Source organism: Sapajus apella, unplaced genomic scaffold (assembly GCF_009761245.1).
Source record: "Sapajus apella isolate SASKATOON/1434 unplaced genomic scaffold, GSC_monkey_1.0 scaffold12, whole genome shotgun sequence".
NCBI classification, from domain to species: domain Eukaryota; kingdom Metazoa; phylum Chordata; class Mammalia; order Primates; family Cebidae; genus Sapajus; species Sapajus apella.
Genome location: NW_022436952.1, coordinates 31,914,292 through 31,936,809, shown reverse-complemented (window position 1 = coordinate 31,936,809; position 22,518 = coordinate 31,914,292). Strand labels below are relative to the sequence as shown.

The following is a 22,518-nucleotide window of genomic DNA, read 5'->3' as shown; positions in this document are numbered from 1 at the left end:
AGTTATTTGGTTAACGGTGAGGAGGAGGGAGAGGAGAACAGATGACATTTGTTGAGTATTGACTATCGACAAGGACCGTGTTAAATTCTCCCCAGGCATTACCTAAGTAATCTTAACAGCCTTGTGACTGTACTTCTTATCACCACCATTTGAGGACACTGAGGTTTGGGGCAAAGTCATACAGCAGATAGGTGTCAGTGCCTAAACTATAATCACATGTCAAATGCCATATAAGACCTGTGCATTACAGCATAGTGGTCAGGAGCCCTGACTCTGAATTTCAAACCCAGGCCCACCACACAGCCATGGGGACTTCAGTGGGAGTCTTCATCTTTCTGTGATTCAGTTTTTTCATATATATATAATAGTTCTTCATAAAGCTACAAAGATAAGAGGGTCACGTACAGCGCTGATACATAGAAAGCAGTCAGTAAGTATTAGTTACAACGATTATTAGCACAGTAGTGCCCCTAATCCATGGGGTATATGTTCCAAGACCCCCAATGGATGCTGAAACCGTGGATAATATCAAACTCTGTATATACTGTGTTCTTTCCCATAAATACATACTTATGATAAATTGTAATTTATAAATTAGGCACAGTAAGAGGTTAACAATAACTAATAATAAAATAGAACAAATATAACAATATGCCAGTATCACTACTCTTATGCATTGAGACCATTGTTAAGCCAAATGAAGGCTACTTGAACATAACCACTGGGACAGTTGATCTCATAACTGAGGCGGTTATTAAGTGACTAACGGGCAGGTAGCATATAAGGCGTGGATATGCTTGACTAAAGGATGATTCACATTCCAGGCAGAATAAAGTGGGATGGCGCAAGACTTAATCACACTACTGAGAACAGCAGCAAGTGGAAATGTATGAATTGTTTATTTCTGGAATTTTCCATTTCATATTTTCATACTGTGATTGAAGACGGGTAATTGAAAAGGCTGAAAGTGAAACTACCAATAAGTGGGGACTACTATGTTACCAAATAGGCTGATGACCCTGAAACAGAGCCCAAGGCCAAGCCTCCTTCCTAGCCTCTCCCAGTTCGATATGTCACCTGGATACTGAAATCAAGATCCTCTCTTCTGGTTTTTCCCATTACAAAATGTGGGCGGTAAAACAAAATGGGTTTATACATTTCTTGTCTATGTTCTTCACAATCACAGCCAGCCTGGGCTGCAATCTGATTTCAACCAATTTGCTGCCTGTGGAGACTTGACCAACCATTTACACTCTTTGGCACCATTTTCTCAACTGTAAAAGGGGGAAATAATCATATCTACTTCATTTGATGCTGAGATGTATAAAACTTTAGAGTTTACGAAGCATTTTCACAAAAATCCCATTTGATTTTCACATCAACCAATGGCAAATAGGGGACCCTGAATAAATAATTAGTGAATTCATTCATTCTGTCAACAAGTATTGCAGGAGCACATACCACATCCCAGGGGCTGTACTAGCCCTGGGATACAACAGCGAATGAGAAAAATGGAATCTGTGCCCTCATAAAGTTAACACTCTAGAGGAGGCAATAAATGATAAAGTAAACAAACAAGATAACTACAAGTTATGGTAAATTTTCTGAAGGAAATAATCAAAGATGTGAATTAGAATGAAGTAGGGGCATGCAAGCCTACATAAGTTGTAATGACCAGACTCTCATGAAGGGATAAAAATGAAATCCTGAGAGGTTTCCAAACATGAAAGGAGTGAAATTCCACTGAGGTTCTTGATCATCCGATGCAGAATCTAACAAAGGAAATGACTGTAAACATGCTTAGCACCCCTTAAAGCCCCTCAGTCACTGTAGGACTATGAAAATATGGAGAATTTAGGAGGAGACAGGAGATTTTCTTGGGAGAGAGCTTTTGCCATGCTGTGTTTCCACAGTTTCAGGGTAGGAGGTGGGAGTAGGAGTGCTACTCTCTAAACTCAAGCCAATGCAGAGTGCCTTCAAAGCCCTCCCTCAGAGCTTGAGATATGTTTCCTTCAGTTGGTGATCACTGCAGAGTAGGGATGTCCATTTCCTTAATGGAACCACATTAATCCACAAGGGTACATTCTACTGGAACTCAACAGACCAGCATCAGTATACTGTATTTTACAATTCCTGTGCCATTCCACCTTGAATAACACACTATGCATGTCATCCATGTTGCAACTTAAGATGAACCACACCAAAGCCAGATCTTTCCCACAGTCTCTTCAAACCACCTCCATTGTGGAAATGACCAGGCCTCACATCCTTCTAGCTCAATGTGTTAGATATCTCTTTAGCACTACTTCACCTACTCTTGGTACTACATTCTTATTCTAGCCATTGCTACAGCAACTAGTTTATCTCAGGCACCTACTAGCTTAGAACAGGTATAACTGGTAAGAGCCTTGCCTCAGATTGCCTCAGGGCTTCTTTGACTATGCAACATAGGACTCCTGCCAGAACGAAGCAAGATGCATGCTCAACACAGGAACACCAGTGAATTAATGCCTGGTGGACAACTTTGATAACAGAGATCAAAAGCTGACAGATAAATGCTTCCCCTCTCTATTCCTCTCCGGAGAAGGGTCTTGAGAGCTTCACAAGGCTTCTCAGAAACTCCTGAGGACTGAACAATCAGTCACCGCTTGCAATGGCCAACTCAATAGCACATACTGGTATTGAGTCTCCTTCCTTTCCTGTTCACCTGGATAAATTCCTCACCTATCAACCTCATCTGAGGCTCTGCTTTCAGGGAACCCAGATTAAACTATCCAATGACTAGGTTTTAGCTTCTGATCTCTGAACAAATGCTTGAATAAATTTCTTTACACGAATACACACACATCTATGCACATATACAACACACATATATACACAGTCCAAGAATAGGAAATAATATACCAGGAAAATGGAATCTAAATCCAAACAAAAAAATTAACATTTCTCCCCAAGCCCAAGGTCTTCAGAAAACTAGCTCAGCTAAAGCATACCCCTAATTTTCATTGCTGAACAAAAATGTTTTATTCTCAGGATAAAATCTACATTCGGGCGACTTCAAGGTTTTCCCTAAGAGACAGGGGTGAGGATTTACTTTATATTTGCATAACTCAAAGGCCCTAGAGATTGTTTTCCCAATTTGCCTAACCGTGAAAGTCAAGCCTTTACTTCCTGGATGACTGAAAACTAACTGAACACAAATTTTTAAATGTCTATTTTATTCTCCAGCTTCTTGACTTTAAGGTTTCAGAAAATCTTGGGGTGTCTCATCTCAACCCAGTCACCCTTAGGCAGATAATATTTTACATAATTCAGCTGAACTCCAAAAGTACTCTTCTAGTGGGGCGAGTTACCTCGTGATCCACGAGAGGATTCAAACTGGGAAGGGAGGAGAAAAGGGAACACAAAATGCAGCTAACTGTCATTTAAGTAGGGAATGCTGCCCTATATTCCACTGGCCAGATAGTAATCACATAGCCACAGCCAACTGCAAGGAATGCTGGGAAATGTAACATTTATTCCGGGTGGTTTTGTGCCTGGGGAGAGATTTTTTTTTTTTTTTTTTTTTTTTTTTTTTGAGAGACAGGGTTTCGCTCTTGTCACCCAGGCTGGAGTGCAATGGCGCGATCTCAGCTCACCGCAACCTCCGCCTCCTGGGTTCGGGCAATTCTCCTGCCTCAGCCTCCTGAGTAGCTGGGATTACAGGCACGCACCACCATGCCCAGCTAATTTTTTGTATTTTTAGTAGAGACGGGGTTTCACCATGTTGACCAGGATGGTCTCGATCTCTTGACCTCGTGATCCACCCGCCTCGGCCTCCCAAAGTGCTGGGATTACAGGCGTGAGCCACCGCGCCCGGCCTCTGGGGAGAGATTTTGAAAGAGTAGAAAGGTGTCTTAGAACTAGCAGTTTCTGCTACTGCCATCTACAGCACACCTTCTGCAACTCCAGCCCCAATCTGAAACTAGTACTCAACAGAGTAACTTCAGCCCTGCCCACGAACAAACTTTCTGGAAGCACAAATTGACAAATCACTTTTCAGTCAGGGATCAAGAAGGTGTGGCCGGCGAAAAATCTCCAAACCAATTTCTGACAAGCATTTGCAGGGTACTTAGTCAGAGGGGTCTCGTAGTCATGGAAACCCCTCTGAGTCCCAGTCCCGTCTAAAAAAGGTACTTCCGGAACTAGCGCGCGGAGCGGGAGGATGCCCCGGAAGTATTTCTATGAGACCCCCCCCCCCCCCCACGTAGAAAATGGCTGCTGTACAAGTTGCGGGCTCCGTGCCTTGCAGGCAGTCGCGGGAGGCGCCGCGGGAAGCAACCCCTGAACGAGGCAATGGGTTCCGCCGTTTGTCTGCCAGGCTCTGCGCCTTGCGGCCGGATGACAGCAGCTCCGCCCGCACCGAGATCCACCTGCTCTTCGATCAGCTCATCTCCGAGAACTACACCGAGGGCAGCTGCGTGGCTCCAGAGGTAGGCGGCGAGTCCGGGAGAGAGCGGGTGCGGCTCCTGCTGGCCCTGGCCTAACCCCTCCGGGAACCCAGCTGGCTGCCTCCGCCTGCCTTTCCCTGCTGTTCCCACCCCTGCGCCTGATGATTTAGTTTCAGGCTGGCATGCTCACTCCCACTGTGGCACATCTTAGTTCTCCGTTTGGAAGACTTTGTGGTGCTTGGCACACTCGCGTCTTTCAAAATCCAGCTGGAGGACTTCTCTGATAATGCCTCAGGTGTCATCTCTGGTACCACCTTTCCATGCCCCCGCACCCTCCTCCACTCCCTCTCTGTGCATCCAGAACACTTTGTTGACAAAATGCAGTACTACTGTTTATTGTGTACAGCATACACGGACCACGTGCTGTACGTTACCACGCGCAGTTCCAGGAATCTTAGAACGTGGGTAGTATTAGGTCTCTTTTGCCTATGAAAATGCTGAAGCTCTTAAAAATCCAGTGTAAAAAAGTCTGCCTGCCACAAAGCCCCTAACGTTTTCTGTTCCAACACGCTAGCTCCTTCCCTCTGCTGTCTTTCTGAGTAATCTTACATACATCAGGCCTTGAATTAATGAATTCTCTGAACTGTTGACACCAGGGCCTTTTGGCCCTACGTAGGAAAGATGGAGGTGGTGCAAGTTGCCTGCTTGCACAGGCATCTCCAACTAGACAGTTCCTAAAGACGAAATTAATTAGCTTCAAACACACATTCCCGTCCCCAGCCCATCCCACCTTCCAACACACACATGCACAATCCACCAAGTCACACAAGACATAAACATTGGTTCTTCCTTCCTTCATCCCAGGCCCTCTCCAATCCAGATATTTCAGAATGTGTCTCATATATATTTCACAGTTCATGCCCTCCTGTCTATTCCCATAGCCAATGCCTTGAACTTCAGGCAAGGTGACTTATACCTGGACTGTTCCTGGACTGTCTTCTCTAACTGATCTCCTGCCTCCTGTCTGGCTTCTCTCCGAATTGATCATAAAATTTTAAATCTGCTTTGGAAAAATCTTCAATACATATTGGTAAATGGTTGAAGCAAGTTGCAGGACAATTCATACAGAATGAGATCAATATGGACCTGGAGGAGGGATTTTAAAATATGTGTGTTTATATATGCAAAGATAAGGTCTAAAAGAATCCACAACAGAGTAATAGTGTATGCCATTAGGAAGCAGAGTGAAATTAAGGCAATAGTCATGGGGCCTTTTGCTATATTTGTGTAATTTGATACTTTTGCAACAAAACTTTGTGCCTTTCCATTCTCTCCTGTTACTCCCCCTTTTATTCCTGTGTGCAGTCATTTAAAACTTGCTGTTCTTCAGGCACCTACTGGTGTTTCACATCTCCAGGCTTTTGCATGCTCTGTCTACTTTGCTTGCAGTGTTTTTAGACGCCGTGTCTGACACATGTCTCCTCATTCTTCAAATCATTCCAGATTCTGCTTTACAATCACCTCCACAAGGCCTCCCTAATTACTGTTTCTGGACAGAGTTTGTACTTTATTCTTTCAGCACTTAATTCATGTTACTTTAATTATTTGTTGTGTTTCTTTCTCTCTCACTAGGTTGTGAGCTCTTTGAGGTTCAGGAACATGTTTGTTTTTACTTTGGAGTCCAAGGACCTAGCACACTATGGCCCATAGTAGGTGCTCAGAACATTGTCATTCAATAAACATCAATGGATGAATGAGTGACTTGCACATAGGTCCCTCTTTTTTTTTTTTTTTTAAGAATTCTCTAATTATGCATAAAATTCATAGAAGTGTTAGGTCTGATTTTTTTCCAATGCCATTGAAAATCTGGTTCAGTTACTTTTTGATATTTTTAACTTCAGTTTGTGCTTTTATACCCTAGAAGCCTTTCTTTGGTTATTTAATTATACTGTCTTTACATATATAGAGACCAGAGTCTTAGCCTGACCAAAACCATACTGAATCTTTTCCATATTTTTTTCTTTTTTCTTTTTTTAAGAGACAATGTCTCACTCTGTCATCCAGACTAGAGTGCAGCAGCAAGATCATAGTTCACTGTGCTCCTGGGCTCAAGCCATTGACCCACCTCATCCTCCCAAGAAGCTAGAACTACAAGCCACCATATCCAGCTAATTCTTTTTAAAAGTGTCTTTCTGTAGAGATGGAGTCTCACTATGTTGCCCAAGCTGGTCTTGGACTCCTGCGCTCAAGCAATCCTCCAGCTTTGACCTCCCAAAGAACTGGGATTACAGCCATGAGCCACTGTGCCTGGCCTTTTCCTTCCTTTTTTAGCACATCGTATTTTTTTGCTATCACTTCATTGTTTTCCTTTCTTCCTCACATTTTCTTTCCCCATTTTGAATGTGAATAATCACTTTTATTTTCCATTTGGCTGTGTTTTGAGGATCTTCACTTGGTTAATAAGTATTTTACCACTTCTTTATCTTTTTTTTTTTGGTAGGACGTTAGTGCTCTTCTTGTCCAAGCTTGCCAACTGGTGCCTCTTAATCAGAATCATCTTGTCAGCAAAGTGTCCCAGCTTATCCACCATTTACTTAACAGATTACAGGTAATGTGTGTAACTTTAGAATTCAGATCATGAACTTTGATCGAAATACCACATCTGTAGTAGACATGACAGGCTGCTTTTTTGAGATGCTATAGGAAAAGCAAATGCCTTAATAAAAATGCTTTTAAAATAAATATAACTCTGATCCAAAACTAGATTATTCTGTAGAATTTTAGAAGTTTGTCTATTAGAAGTATGACTTTCAGTTTGGTTCAGTAAACCAGTATCATTCAGGCCCCTCAACCTTATAATTTCTTATGGAAGATATATTTGAACAAAATATATCTAAGAATAAATTGAAATAATCGCCTACCTCTTTCCCATCAATATTTTTCCCCTCACTTGCAGCTACCATTTTTGTGGTCTACTTTTGATGCTTCTAAAACATAAGAAGTAGCTTGGGGCCAAAGGGACACCAGGATAAAAAGACCCTAGTTATTTATTTAAGACTGTTACCACATGAGTATGTGAATATATTTAAGAGCACAAAACATATCAACTAGCATTATGTGAATTAGGATGCTTTTGACTGCAAGAAACAGAAAAGCCATCCCAGAGTCACTAAACAATTTTTTTAAAAAAGAAAAAGGAATCATCACATGTCCCAAGTCCCAAGGGAGGCATATATAGCCTTTAATAATAAGAGGTTCATCTTTCCCTTCACCATCCTAAGCACGTGGGTTACCCTCAGGTAGCATCTCTCACAGTCATAAGGTGGCTTCGCCAATTCTGGACAGTCCCTGCCGAAGAAATGGTTAATATTCAGTAGAAGCTAAATAACTTTATTTTATGTTGTGTCGATTAGACTTAAGAGTAAGGAAACTTGTCCCAAAAACTCTCTAATAGACTACCAGTATCTTGCTGGAGAGACTTAGGTCATTTAAATACCTCTCTAAACCAGTCTTTAAGCAGGAGAATGATCTTATTGTGAATGGCTTCAACCAGTAGTTTCAACCTTCACTACACATTACAATCACTTGGAGGCGGACTTAAGCTCCCTAGATGATTATAATGTGCAGCCACAATTGGCCTACATCAGAGTTTCTCAAACTCAGCACTATTGATATTTGACTCAGGTCATTATCTTGCGCATTGTGGAATGTTTAGCAGCATCCTTGGCCTCTACTCACCAGACGCCAGTAGCACCTCTCCAGTTGTGACAGTCAAAAATGTATTCAGGCATTGCCAGATGTTCCTTGGGGGTTAAGAATTGCTCCAGGTTGAGACCCACTCTCTTAAACTAATTAGCATTTACCCTTGGGTCTCACGTCGGAGAAGTGGACATACAAATTAAATTAGTACTCTGCCAGCAGGAAAGGAAGAAGTGGATATTGGTACATAACCAACAGTGTCTGCTGCATGGACTGAGGCTGTTTTCAGATTAGAATCCTTCAAACTAATATGGGGTAGCGTCTGTATGTTTGCTATTCACAGGTGTATCATCTTTGTAACACTGGCAATTGGAGATGTTCCTGATCACCTGTGGCACTTACAACCCTTTACCAGCTTTCTAGCATTTGGTGACACTTTGTCTCAATTGTCCATGAATTGATACTTGGATTAGCCTGATCTGTCCCAACAAGATTATCAGCTACTTGACGGCAGGGATGTGCCCTCTCTTCATGGTATATTTCTCACATCATTTTATATTGGATCACTGTGTATTCATTGAGTCTTTGTTATGTATAAGGCAGTTCAATTGAATTAGATTTCAGTGCATTGAAATACATCTGTGTATTCACAGCTGCCAGTGTCTGGTTAGTTCAAAGAAAAGTTATAAGGACTTTACCAAGTTCTACTTTATACTAAAGAGGAAGAAGTGAGCAAGACCTTGGGGCAGAGAGAAGGCCCCTATGTTGATCAAATTTTCAGGCCCTTTAGAGGTGATCCTTTTGACACATAAACAACAGACACACACTCTCTCTTTTATACAGCTTGATTCAGGTGAGCATACATGTCCATAAAAGCATAATATTTTTTAAAAGTTAGATCATAATATATTTTTTCCTCTCCTGTTAGGTAATTGTTGACGAACAGCACTTGGATTTCCTGTTGGCATATACTATTTCGGCTGTTCATCAGTGTAGTTCCTGGACATACATGGAAATTCTTCAAGCCCTGGCAGCTCTGGTTTACTGCAATGGCTCAAAATGTCAAAAGGTAGTTTAAACCGTTCTATGCCTCCTTTTAAGGGCTAGGAGTACAGGCTCTGGAGCCAACACTGTGTTCAGGTGTCTATCTTGCCACTAATCTCTAGCATTTCTTATTCAACCACTCTGGGCCTTGTTTCCTCATGTATAAAATAGTTACCCTGAGGATGAAGTGAGAAAATACTTGTCAAGTTCATGGCCCTCAGTAGGTAGTAACCATTATTATTATTACCTTTACCCACCAGCTATGCGGCCACACTAAAGAGCATCAGCAGCTACCTAGGCTGGGAGTAATGTTCCTTACTGATGCTTTTTGGCATATCTTTGCATATCCATCTGTGACATTTACCTAATAGCTAGTGTTTTGGTGCTTAACTGCTATTTAGTTAAAAAAAACAGAAGAAATCTGTCTAAAACATAATGTTTTTCTAGAGGCTTTTCTTTGACCTACATTGACTGTTATTTTGTCTTAGTACCTCCCAGAGCTGCTAGGCAAGACCGGGCTCTTACTGAAGTTGAGTGACTCGGCTCAGTCTGATCCTGAAGTCAGGAGAGCTGCAGTACATTGTATGGCAAACTTATGTCTCAGGTATGTGGTTCCAGTCAAGTTTCTCAATGGTAATAAGATAGTGCCTCTGTTGGGCCCTTTGTAGGTAGTTCCCTCTGCCTGAAGCCAGAGCCAACTTAGAAAAATAACTAACTTTGCATTTCCCATGTACTTTACTAATAAAATCATCATATATTGTTTGTTAATTTTAATACTGCTTGTAAAGAAGGAAAAAATAGATAGGACCATATTCCTAAAATGTGGTAATAGTAATATAATGTGCAGTCTTTCAAAATTTGTTTTCTATTGGCATAAATTCTAAGCGTATTGAGTTTTTAGAAGGATATATTCATGCAGATTTAAGCACTGGTGAGATGTATCTGTAAAGGGCAATTTCTTTTCTTTGAAGAAGGTGGAAACAGACCCAGCTTCTCACCCTAGATTCTCACAGAGGGCAATAGGAAACAAGCAGCACAAATGTGAACTTGTTTCTGCATAACCCAGTGCTGGCCAGTGAGTAGAAAGGCAGGTATAGCCGTGCGGTTCTAGCTTGACAGGACCTGTCTGCATTATTTCCTTCTTCGGACTGAACAGCAGAACTGAAACAAGGTTTTTCTTTCTCCATGCTTTTTCTACCACAAACATCTATAACCTTTCCGTATGGAAAGCACTGTTCCTCCATATTCATTCTAGCCCTGTGCCTGTCCCCCAGCAGTAACTAATTAACCCAAATAATCACTTTCCATAGCGTAGTTGCATTCAAGGGTATATTCCAACTCTAATAGCCTGTATTACTGCTATTTTTAATTCTTAGTCTTTTGCAAGCCTCATTTCAAGAGAGACTGAGTTTGAGTTGTTTTCTCTATATGCGTTTAGTGTGCCAGGACAGCCGTATTTGGAGGAGCCCTACCAACATATCTGTTTCCAAGCTTTCCTGACTATTTTACAATCTCCAAAATCGTCTGATATGGATGATATCACATTTTGCATGGTAAGTGGACCATCACTATCTAGTGAATGTTGTGGATGTGTCTAGAAGCAGAGTGGAAGAATGTTACTAATGAGTTTAATTTGCACTATTTGCTTTGTCTAGAGAAATACACGTATATGAAATGTTTGTAACCTAAAAAGACTAAAATCATACCATTTTGGTTTAAATTATATGAAGCTTTTTATTCGTTATGTTTTGGTTTTTAGAGGAAACTATTTTTTTTTCTTCTGAGTATAAAAGCAATACAGTTGCAGGCTAGTGGCTGTCTTTAAGATGAAGGGGAAGAGAGAATTCAACAATATCTGCAATATTTTATTTCTTTTTTTAAAAATATGATGCAAATGACACTTTGTTAACATCTTTTAGAGTAACACATTTCAAATATTATAAATGTAAGATAAAGTTCCTTCTAGTCTCCTGCTCAGATATAGCCACTGAAGATAATTTGTGCTATGTGCCCTCAGATTTTTTTTTCTATGTGTAAATAAGCGTTTTACAACTTTAAATGCTGTTTTGTAACTTTTTTGTAAAAACATGCTGTTTTGTAACTTTCTGGTTTTGTTAAAACTTAATATCTCTGGGACATCTATTTAGTACCTGTTAAATATACCTCATCCTCTCTAACTGCTGTGGCTGGAAAACCTTGGACAAATTACATCTTGGGCCTCCATGTTCCTCCCTGAAAAGGGACTGATAGAACCACATTGTGGGTTCTTACGTGAAGTATATGAAATAAAACATTCAAAGGGTCTGCTGTTATTGTTGTTGAGTTTTACATTTAGCAGAGGGTTAGCTTCTTTTATAATCATTATAATCATCAAAATTGAAGTTTTTTCAGTTTTTCCACTATTTCAAACAAGGCTACAGTTCACATCATTCCCAGTGTAGGGAGTATTTCTTAAGGACAGAGTTCTAGAATTGAGATTACTGAGTTAAGAAATCAATGTTGGTCAGAATTGCCCTCCAGAAACCAAGTTTTTATCATTCATCATCTGTTCCCACATACATCCCTTTGCCTTTAAGAGCTGCTGGCGTTGCCATAGTACAGAGCTTCCCCACTTCTGATCTGTGCTATCTCTTTTTTTATCCCTTGTCACATTTTTCTTGCTAAATATCTTTTCTCTTTTTTCTTACTCACCATTTGTACATACTGATTTATAAACATGTACACTAAGGCCACTTCATTACTCTTTTCTTCTAGAAAAGAATTCATGGTAGTTTATCAGGTCTCTTTGGAACTTCATCTCTGTTTTGTGTATATCTGTGTGTGTCTAAAGGTTTTTTCATCATCCAGAGACTGTCTCTCTTCCATCCTAAGTGGTGCTAGTAAGTTGATTCTTGGACAACCAGATTTTATTCTGCCTTCTAACTGGGTCTCCCTTTCCCCCCTAGTTGTTGCAAAATGCATTAAAAGGTATACAGTCACTTCTAAATGGTGGGAGAATGAAACTAACACAGACTGATGAACTCGGAGCACTTTTAGCTGTGCTAAAGGTAAGGCAAGTCTTCATATGATCATTGTCTTTCCTGATTCAACCCGTGATACAAGGACCACTTTACATCCTTATTCTAAGGCTAACTTTAAGGTATTCAAAGTTCCTATATATATTTTGAGAGACTAGACCAAAATGTTTGATTTCAAAGATGCTTAATATTAAGAACAGAAAATAGTAAATCTCCATTTAATAAATGTGTCAAAATTTTAAAATTATCTGTGAATCTTAGTAAGGGAATAGGTAGGGGGATATTACCTGTAGAAGATTTAATTATAGATTATGTTGTACCTGTTTGTATTTGCAAGAAGAGCCAGTGCTTCTCCTTGCCTTTCTCCTCCAAGTAGTAGGCAGGACAAACAAGACGTGTGTCAGTGGGCAGCTTCCAAGCATGCCAGTCAGTCGGAAAGTCAGGCCAGCATCCGGGGACCCAGCTTCTTCAGCCAGTGAAGCAAGAAGCAGCAATTCTTTCCTTGTGCCATTCTCTTGCTCCCCCATCAAAAAGAGAGATAGATAGCTAGATGTGGAGATAGGTAAATAAAAATGATAAATTGGTTTTAAAAAGTATAGATAGATATGGATAAATTTTATAAATAAATAAGGAAACTAAAACCAGACCTGATCTGTTCTGACCAAACCAGATCCAGCTGGAGGCCAGATCAGCTTAATCTCTTCTTTAAGCCCTATGCCTTCGAGGTATCTATTTTCTGTCACATTTCTATTTCCTTAGTTGGCTTTTAAACATTAATCTGTTAGTGTTCTGATCCAGACATGGTGAATAGTTCTGTTTTATGATTAATGGTTTTTTTTGGTTTTGTGTGTCTCTCTGTGTGTGTGTGTCCTTATTTATCATTATTAGAAATCCATGTTTCACGGACTCCCTGGACTAAACATAGAGATGCCCACGGTGTTATACCCAACTCCACTTCCTCAGTATGATGGGCGAACACCTATCAAACCACAGCAATCAGAATCCAGTACTTCTCGACCAACTTTGGTACATTTATGTTTATTTAGATTTAAGTTGTGGCTTATTTTTAATAGATTGCTGTGTGTGTTTTATATAATTTTCATCACTACTACCCTAAAAGCCTACCTTGAATTTTATTTCAGTTTAGGGTTGCTAGCATAATTCATCTGAGGCTCACAGTACCAGTTAAAGCATCTTTTACCTCTTATAGGTGTAGTCACTCTAACAGCTATAAAAATGAGCGTTCACTTTATACCCCACACCAAGCATTTTCATCCCCACGACGCTCAAGACCAGCAGTCAACAAACGTTTTCTAAACTTTCTCTACAAGGCTAGCTTGTAGAAACAACAAACGTTTTCTAAACTTTCTCTGCAAGGCTAGTAAATACTGTAGGTCTCTGTCATAACTACCAACTCTATTGTAATAGGGCAAAAGCAGCCATAGATACAATGTAAATGAATGGGCATGACTGTGTTTCACTAAAACTTTATTTACGGAAGCAGGCTATGTGCTGGGCTGGATTTGGCTTTTGGGCCATAATTTACTAGCCCTTCTCTAGACCATTACAAGCCCACCTATCAGTCAGCGCTCCATTTCCACAGCCCTCACATTCACCTGATTTCCCAGCCTTTCCAGATAACTGCCATCTCCCTTGTGCTTCAGTTGGAGAACCTGAAGCATACAGATGTATGGTCAAGGATTCACATCCAGAAGTGTTATACCTGATCAAAATGCTTCTCATTAGAAATGATTTCAGTCATTCACTCAATCAGCATTTACCCAGTGTCTGCTGTGCCCCACACACTGCGCTAAGCACTAAGAATATGGACCCTGGCTGCTTTTAGGAGTTTGAGAGAGAAGGCAAAGATGGATAAATAAGCAGCTACAATGCAATACTATTGTTTCTATCATCAGAACATTCTCAGAGTACTCTGGGAACACATTGAGGTCACCCAGTCTAAATGGAGGAGAAAGAGGAGGCTTTTTAAAAGATGTGGTAGCTAAACAGAGATTTCAGAGTGAGTAGCAGTACAGAGAAGGAGGGATGAGTGTTTCAAGCAGAGAAAAGGTGCATAGACACAGAGAATGAGAGTATATATTGCCCATTTGTTAACTAGTCAGTCTAGAGTTTCAGAAAGGGGAGAGGAAGAGTGGAGCTGTTGTGTAGCAGAGGCTGAATGATAAGGTTCTTGTACAGGAGACTGAGGAGTTTGGGTTTTTATCTTGTAGGCAATAGAGATTCATTAAAGAATAGTATATAGGGGAATAATGTGATCAGATTTGCATCTTAGAAAAATCATTGTGGTAGCAAATAAAAGAGTACGGGTCAGGGGCCACAGTAAGTAGTCCAAGGTAAAAGTAATGGGAACTTCCTTCCTCAATGCCACAGACTTTGAGAACGTGGAGGAAGACACAGATTCCAGAGATAGTTGGATGTCAGAAAGAAAGGGAGAAAGAAAGAAACTGGCTTCTACCTAGAATCTACTTCTACGGAAACCCAAGGCCCCAAAATATGCATTATATGTAATGGATTACCGTCTCTCCTGTGCAGGCATGTAGAATCGTATTAGCTATATATGTTTCTTGGAGAACTGATAAAATAGACACTCAAGTCATTTTCTATAGGCTTTAATGCTCTTGAGGAGTTCCAGTTGAGAAGGCTGAATACTTTCACAACACCTGTGCAAGGTAGGTGGTATTAGCCTCATACTTACAGATAAGCAAGGTCAAGCTCAGAGAGGCTAAATGACTTGACCCAAGTCACAGAGGTGCAATTTGAACCCAGGCCACATGTTTTACTCTGTCTCATGTATCTTATACCTTCCTTCTTATAGGAGAGAGCAAGCACTTAGCATCGTGCCTGATGCTTAGGGTATTAAAGAAGTTCCACTTTTTTCTTTTCTCTTGTCTTCTTTAAACTACATGTTGGGGACATATTTAGTCACTTTAAAATGAAGAAGTAACAATTCAGTTAAAAGCCATTCTGAAGTAGCTATTATGTATGTCTTCATTTGCTCCTAAAATCAGAATAAAAAGAAAAAATCCAAAGTAAAACCAAAGAAAATCCAGCAAGGAGAGGAGGAGGAGGAAAAGGAATCCAGTGGTGAAATAGAGGCAGCCCCAGTCACTGGCACAGGCAGAGTGAACCTGCATGAAGGGAACACTTGGTGTCCCTCCTCCCTGGGTGTCCAGAGTTTGCGTTTAGATGGAAGTGGAGCTGCAGGAAAAGATGGAGTCTCCTCATCCTTCAGTTCTTCCAGTTGGAAAAGGGTCAGCAGTAGTGAGTCAGACTATTCTGATGCTGAAGGAGGCATGCAGAGTAAAATGAGGTAGTAGTATTTTGTTACATTTTTATACCTTATATTCTAAGTTGCATGTAAGTTTATAACTGCTGAAAAACCTGACTGCTGCATGTGATTTAACTTGAAGAGCCTGATTTCTGTGGGGCATGGTGTTACTCTGAACATGACTTGCTTTCTTGATCTGCCATTCCACATGTCATTACTCTCCTTAGAATATTCTTGACTTCTTCTGTGCCTTTTCGTCTTGCTAACCACTACTCATCTTTGATATGGGCTCAGAAATCATATTCCCCAGGAACCCTTTTCTGCCTAGTGTTATTAGTAATGTATTATTATAATTATTTCCTTAACTTCCCCCCACTGCCAAGCTTGTCAAGGCAGGGTCTTTTCTATGTCTGCCAGCCTTAGCGTGATGCCTGGGACATACCTACGTCATTCAACAGATATTCGTTGGATGGATGGATGGATACTTGGCAGTGTTTTGCGTCTAACACTAGTTTCCTGATATCAAAATGTTGCCCTCTTGTTCTCCAGTTGTGTTTTTTAATTGTCAGCCTTAATAACTTGTTATAGAAACAAATTGTCTTAACATGTTTTGATTGTAGTTTGAAAGAAAAATTTTTAATAACACATTGACATCTTTAGAGATTATTTAGAATGTTTAATTTTTGAATGTATCATTTGAACTGGTGGAAATAAATACCATTTCGTGTTTGCATTAAAAAAAAAAAACTAGTTTTAAACTTTTTTTCTTTTTACTCTTGGATGTGAAAGGTCTTACCAAGCCAAAGTTCGCCAAGGAGCCTTAGTTTGTTTTCTTTCTACTATAAAATCGATAGAAAAGAAAGTTCTTTATGGCTACTGGTCAGCCTTTATTCCCGATACACCTGAACTTGGAAGCCCACAGTCAGTGTCCTTGATGACTCTTACATTAAAAGATCCTTCTCCAAAGGTAAGAGATTTAAATTCTAAGCTTTATAATAGGAAGAAAAAATTTACGGATCCTCATTGTTGTTGTTGTTGTTTTTCGAGACGGAGTCTTGCTCTGTCACCAGCACAGTCGTGCGATTTCTGCTTACTGCAACCTCCGCCTCCCAGGTTCAAGCGATTCCCCTCCCTCAGCCTCCGTAGTAGCTGAGACTACAGGTGTGCACCACCACGCCCAGCTAATTTTTGTATTTTTCGTAGAGACAGGGTTTCACCATGTTGGCCAGAATTGTCTCCATCCCTTGACCTCCTACCTGGCCCTCCCAAAGTGCTGGGATTACAGGTGTGAGCCTCTGCGCTTATTGTTTTCTCTGCCTTGTCCTATCTGATCTGAATACAGCTCTTAGTAACACTGACCCAAGTTCTGACTTGAGAACCACTAGAGAGGCAGGAAAATAGGAAGTGGGCTTATGTGAATAATGCATTGAGGGTGACCATGTAGCGTCGCTTCCTGCTCCAGGGCTTGCTTGAAGCCTCAGCACACTGAATTATAACTTTGATGTCTCCCTTGAACTGCACTGAAGCAGCCATGCTTCTCTTCCTTTTATGAAAATATTGATTGCTGTGGTATTTATAACAAGAAAACATCAGAAATGGCTTAAACAACTCAGTAGAATATCATGGTACATAATGGCTTTGAAGGATGCGTAAGGCTTAGAAAAATGCTCAAAATGTTCTGTGAAAACACAGGATATAGAATTATATATTATAGTAGGATCCCAAATGTTTTTTTCTTGCAACTTTTCCATAGTTTTCAAATCATATGTAATAAATATTTACATATTTTAATAAGAAAGACATTTTTAAAAAAGAAGAAAAAGCTATTTGGTAGGCATGGATACCTATAGCAAGATATCTCATGACTGATCAAATATTTGTCTCTGCTTGAATATGTTAATTCCTCTCCAGAAGTTAGCCACTTAACCAAGTAAGGAAACAAAACTGCTGTTTACAATAGTGAACATTAAAAAGCCATGCTGAATGGCACCTGGGTGTCCTCACAAAGAGAGAAGTTTTAATTAGGCCAACAGCATATTGTTCCTTTCCTATTTTTAAGATTAGTACTTAAGGGGTCAGGGTGGTAACCCACAATATGTTGGAATTCCATATGAGTCATCTCCTTGAGTAACTAATTACTATGTAAGAAAACTTCTGGATGACCCATCAGAAGCTTTTACAAGTAAAGAAAAATAAGTTAGCCTCAATTCTACACACACACACAAAAATGACTTGTGGGGTATTTCAAATACTCGTTATCCTAAAAAATTAAATCAGCAGAAATTTTACAATTAATTAAACCAATAGTGAACCTGAGAACCTGGGAGAAAAATGGAAAATGAGTGGTGGCAAATAAATCAGTAATGAAGCCATTAGAGTAATTGAGATAAAAACCACTAAAAATATTGAAAATGTATATTGGAAGACTCTCCAGCTAGGGGAGCTGCCAGCAGTGGCCCAGGAGATGGTGCCGTGGAGCAAGAGGCAGTCCAGCTTCATTACCTGCATCGAAGCTGCCCAGCCAAGGGGATGTGGGACGTGGGGGTTTGGAACATGAATACAAAGAGGTTATGAGAGCATCACTGATAAAAATGAATTGGAATAATTTCATGATATTTATATGTTCATTTTTTTAATGTTTACATTTCACTTAAAATGCCATGAGAAATTTCACATACTGCAAAGTGGTCTTATCCAGCTCCTTGATTTAAGTACCTTTTAGACATGTTCTTGCTGTTTAACTTTGGTGAATGCAAGAGATGTACTGAGGAAGAAAGATACAGAACTTCCTTCTGGAAATGTCCTAGATCCAGTACAAAAAGCCACCTGAAAATCCTGGAGAAATGAAAAAAATAAAACAGTCATCCTACTTAAAGAGGATTTTAAAAGATGAAAGAAATTAAATTAGTTCACTATAATGGCAAGTAAAATGATTGTACTTAGAGATTTTTTTTTTAATCAAGTGTTAGCTTGCAAGCGTATAAATAAGTGTGGTGATTATTGTTTACAACAAAGCTTGGAGCATACCTCTACAGTCTGTCCATAGTGTAATTAACTGTGTACCAAGACACATGCTAGAAGAAAGTGTTGTGATAGGTGATGTCAGTGGGACAGGCTTTTTAAATAAAGCCTTCTAGAAAGTTATGTGCATTAAAATTAAAAATAGCAGATTATCTGATTAGAATGGAACAGCATTCTGGATTGACCAAATTAAAAGAGCTGCCATGACTCCAGGCCAAGTGGTCATCTCAGGTGCTCCTTGTGCATGTAGAGTTAGATGGCTGGATTTCCTCTTAGCCAGGATTAAAAAACAGCAATAGTTTATCTTGTCGTTGAAGTGCTTAGTGATTAGTTTTGAGTTTATGATAGGTCTGATATGACCCATGGCATACTCAACTGGAAGCACAGCTTTAACTGGTTTACTAAGAAATTTTCCAAAGAGAAATGGACAGGAGAGCGGGTGATTAGATTTTTCCAGTCAGAATGCCAACAATAAACAGAGGCTACTTTTGGGAATTTGAAACATAATATGCTAGAATGGTTAATTGGGAAGAAGAAAACTTAGAAATGTCTATTAGGATTTGGCAGTGTTGTGGTACTTAGGAAATAATCACACTTCTATGTGGGAAATGTGCTTCAGAAAGCACGTCTTATAATATGCTTCAAAAAGGGACAGAGCAAATTATCAATAAAAAGAACAGGACTAATATAAGAATTTCTTTTATATGATTTTCTTAGTTGTTATAAAGGCATATTATGGAGAATATCTTCAAGACTTGTCTAAGGAACAAATTACAGGGCAAACCTTTGTCTTGGCACCTTGAGAATTATCCTGATTTACAAATTTCATGATGATGATTTATTTAATGATGATGATGCTCTTTTGGATAACTATAAAAAGTGAAAACAAATCAAAATCTAGTTGATAGATGGTATAACTAGAAAAGAGAATGAAAGGTTGGAATTCTTAACTTTTAAGGAGTGGTAAATTTTCTCTCATACGGCCAGCCAAGCACAGGCAATCTTTGCTTAGTGTATTAGTTTGTATTCATGCTGCTGATAATGACATGCTCGAGACTGGGAAGAAAAAGAGGTTTAATTGGACTTACAGTTCCACATGACTGGAGACGCCTCAGAATCATGGTGGGTGGCAAAAGGCCCTTAACATGGTGGCAGCAAGAGGAAATGAGGAAGAAGCAAAAGTGGGAACCCCCGATAAACCCATCAGATCTCATGAGACTTATTCACTATCACGAGAATAGCATGGGAAAGACCAGCCCCCAGGAATCAATAACCTCCCACCTCAGTGGGTCCCTCCCACAATACATGGGAATTAAGATTGGGTGGGGATACAGTCAAACCATATCACTTAGATAACTTCTGATCCAGAGTCCCTGACACAATGTTGAAATGCCTTTACGTAAAAGACAACTGACTTTGGAAGTGATATCTAATAAAATTAACCCTGAAACGTGGACAGCCAGGTGCCCTTCATGGAAACTTCAGTGGTACCCACTCCCATCAGGGACTTCTTTGTCACCCTTCCAGAAATATTCTGAGACCAAACACACATAAAGAGGAAAAACAATTAGGATTGACTAAGCTTACCCCAGCAAACATTTCTGCTGCATTCTTAAGTAACAAAAAAGGAAAAGTACCTTTCTGTTTTATTAGCTTTAGACAAGCCTTCATGTCCAAGGAGATGAAACTATACACTAGTAAAACCAAGTACACTGACGTTTGTAAGACTGAAAAGCCTTTCATCCATCATTTTAAATATTCGGACAATAAAAAATAAACAAAATGAGCTCTCTGGAGAGCTACACCTATTATGATTTGCCTGTACATTAGTAATTTCTGCTGAAAGTGCTAATTAGAACTGGTAAACAAGATATTAAATATTGATATAAAAATAAATGAAGCAAAACTTGTACCAGATTCAGTATCTTAAGTAACGGTGATAACAAAGATATGTTAAACAGAGTTTAAAGGAAATTAACTCAGAACTGTGAAAAGTATAATTTGACATAGTATCAAATTTCTATATAGATTTTATATCTTAGTGGAAAAAAGTAACCAATTTCAATGACATTTGTTTTCGTTTGTTAAGATGCCAAAATTGTGCTAAAATTTTTGACTCTTTGAAATTAGTTCATTTCTTTCCACAACTCAATTTTTAATTTTATTCGGTTTGTGAGCTGTTGGAATTGTGGTTTTTAATTGTCTTCTAAAGAAATGAAGGTTTAGCATAAGATCTATCTTGTTGAGTGCAGACCAGCCTCTAGAGTAGGGATTGGCCAACTATGACCTGTAGGCCAAATCTGGCCACCCGTTTTGGTATAACCTGTGAGCTGGGAACAGTTTTTACACTTTTAAATGGTTTTAAAATAATCAAAACAATAATTTTTCATGATATGTGAAAATTATATGCAATTCAGATTTCATTATCCATAAATCAAGTCTTTTTGGAACATTAGCCGCATTTATTCCTGTATGTGTCTGTGGTACGATCACAGAGTTGAGTGGTTGTGGCAGAGACTGGCCTGCAAAGTCTAAAATATAAAATGTGTACTACTGGCTCTTTTTTTTTTTTTTTAGATGGAGTCTCTCTCTGTCAACTGGGCTAGAGTGCAGTGGTGTGATCTTGGCTTACTGCAACCTCTGCCTCCCAGGTTCAAGCAGTTCTGCCTCAGCCTCCTGAGTAGCTGGGATTACAGGCGCATGCCACCACGTCCAGTTAATTTTTGTATTTTTAGTAGAGACGGGGTTTCACCATGTTGGTTAGGCTGGTCTCGAACTCCTGACCTTGTGATCTGCCCACCTCAGCCTCTCAAAGTTCTATGATTACAGGCATGAACTACCATGCCCAGAAAAGTTTGCCAACCCCTGATCTAAGTCCTTCTTGGATCAGCTGACTTGTGTTCGTGCTCTCACTCTCTTGTTCTTTCACACATATGCACACGGTTTCCTAATACATTGTCAATGTCCTACCTTAGGGGATTATGCTTCATTCTGAAGTCTGATGCTACTGTACTTCAAATTTGTTTTCAGAGCAGTAACTCTAGATTTCTGCAATTCCACTCTGTAAAAGGCCTGCCTGGTGATTTATTACCTGGTTGTTTGGAGATAATATAATTGAAGGAAGGCTTTCCGGAAAATCTTTTTGCTCCAAACTCAGATATGCTTCATATTGAGTAACTACTTAGGTTAGATTCTAGAATTGTAATGTTGATTTCCTGTTTTTTTTTTTTAATTGAAAATGTTAATTTTCATTTTTGGATGATCTGGCCAAAGAGAATACAGTATTATTTCATATTAATAGTCCTGTGCTTATTACCTGTATTCCATTTTTTGTTAAGTTGGGCTTTCTTTTCATTTCTGATTTTCAAGATTGCAAAATCATTAGAGTACCAACTGTAAATAATCATTCAACCTTATAAAGAAAATCTTGGTGCCGTTAACACCTTTCCTAACAAATACACAGTCCATGTCCTTTCCATTCATAAGCTTGTATTTAATGGTATTCCTTTCTTTAATTGCCAAATGCTATCACTCCAGGCAGTGTTATTTCCTGTACCTAAGATTGTTTTTAAAGCTTGAATTACTAATGATGCCTGCCAAGTTACATGTACACAAAGTTCCTAAAGTCCTATTTAAGTTAACATTGAGCATACATGCTTCAGAGTGGAATATGAGGCACAATGTTCTCAGGAACTTTGATATGAAACATACTCTAGGTACGTGTATTTTTTTCTACCCCATGGGCTGTTTAGTTCTGACTTTTCAATTATTCTGCTTGAATAAACCAGGCCTCTAATCCTTAAATTATTCTCATACTTAGGATTTCAGATCTTTGTGGTATGATAAAGCTTGGATTTATTTCTTACTGTAAGAAACCTAACAGCAATGTGTTCCTGGATTTTTTTTTTTTTTTTTTTTTTTTTAAGCTGGGTGTGATGGCACACACCTTTAGTCCTAGCTACTTGGGAGGCTGACACGGGAGGATTGCTTGAGCCCAGTAGTTTGAGGCTGCAGTGAA

At 39.5% G+C, this 22,518-nt stretch overlaps 1 protein-coding gene and 1 long non-coding RNA gene across 9 annotated transcripts in view; one reads left to right on the top strand and one right to left on the bottom strand.

Moving 5' to 3' along the window:
• The first annotated feature begins 4,218 nt into the window (after positions 1–4,218).
• The window catches only part of HEATR6 (HEAT repeat containing 6), a 36,088-nt gene continuing 17,788 nt past the window's right edge, over positions 4,219–22,518 (top strand). For 6 of the 8 annotated variants that reach the window (XR_004269727.1, XR_004269728.1, XR_004269729.1 and 3 more), the window contains exons 1-9: positions 4,219–4,472; positions 6,931–7,038; positions 9,058–9,198; positions 9,662–9,777; positions 10,612–10,726; positions 12,119–12,220; positions 13,079–13,216; positions 15,220–15,521; positions 16,269–16,446. Coding sequence is in view for 5 of the 8 variants with exons in the window: in XM_032280825.1 (XP_032136716.1) it covers positions 4,254–4,472; positions 6,931–7,038; positions 9,058–9,198; positions 9,662–9,777; positions 10,612–10,726; positions 12,119–12,220; positions 13,079–13,216; positions 15,220–15,521; positions 16,269–16,446 (1,419 nt within the window). In the remaining 3 variants the exon portion in view is untranslated. Of the gene's footprint in view, positions 4,473–6,930; positions 7,039–7,112; positions 8,983–9,057; positions 9,199–9,661; positions 9,778–10,611; positions 10,727–12,118; positions 12,221–13,078; positions 13,217–15,219; positions 15,522–16,268; positions 16,447–22,518 lie in introns of those variants that run through there. The other 2 variants (XM_032280826.1, XM_032280827.1) reach the window with 2 other exon arrangements.
• LOC116553375 lies at positions 16,679–21,425 on the bottom strand. The gene is made up of 2 exons (XR_004269730.1): positions 21,285–21,425; positions 16,679–16,728 (listed from the first exon to the last, which is right to left on the bottom strand). It is a non-coding gene; the product is annotated as an uncharacterized LOC116553375 (long non-coding RNA).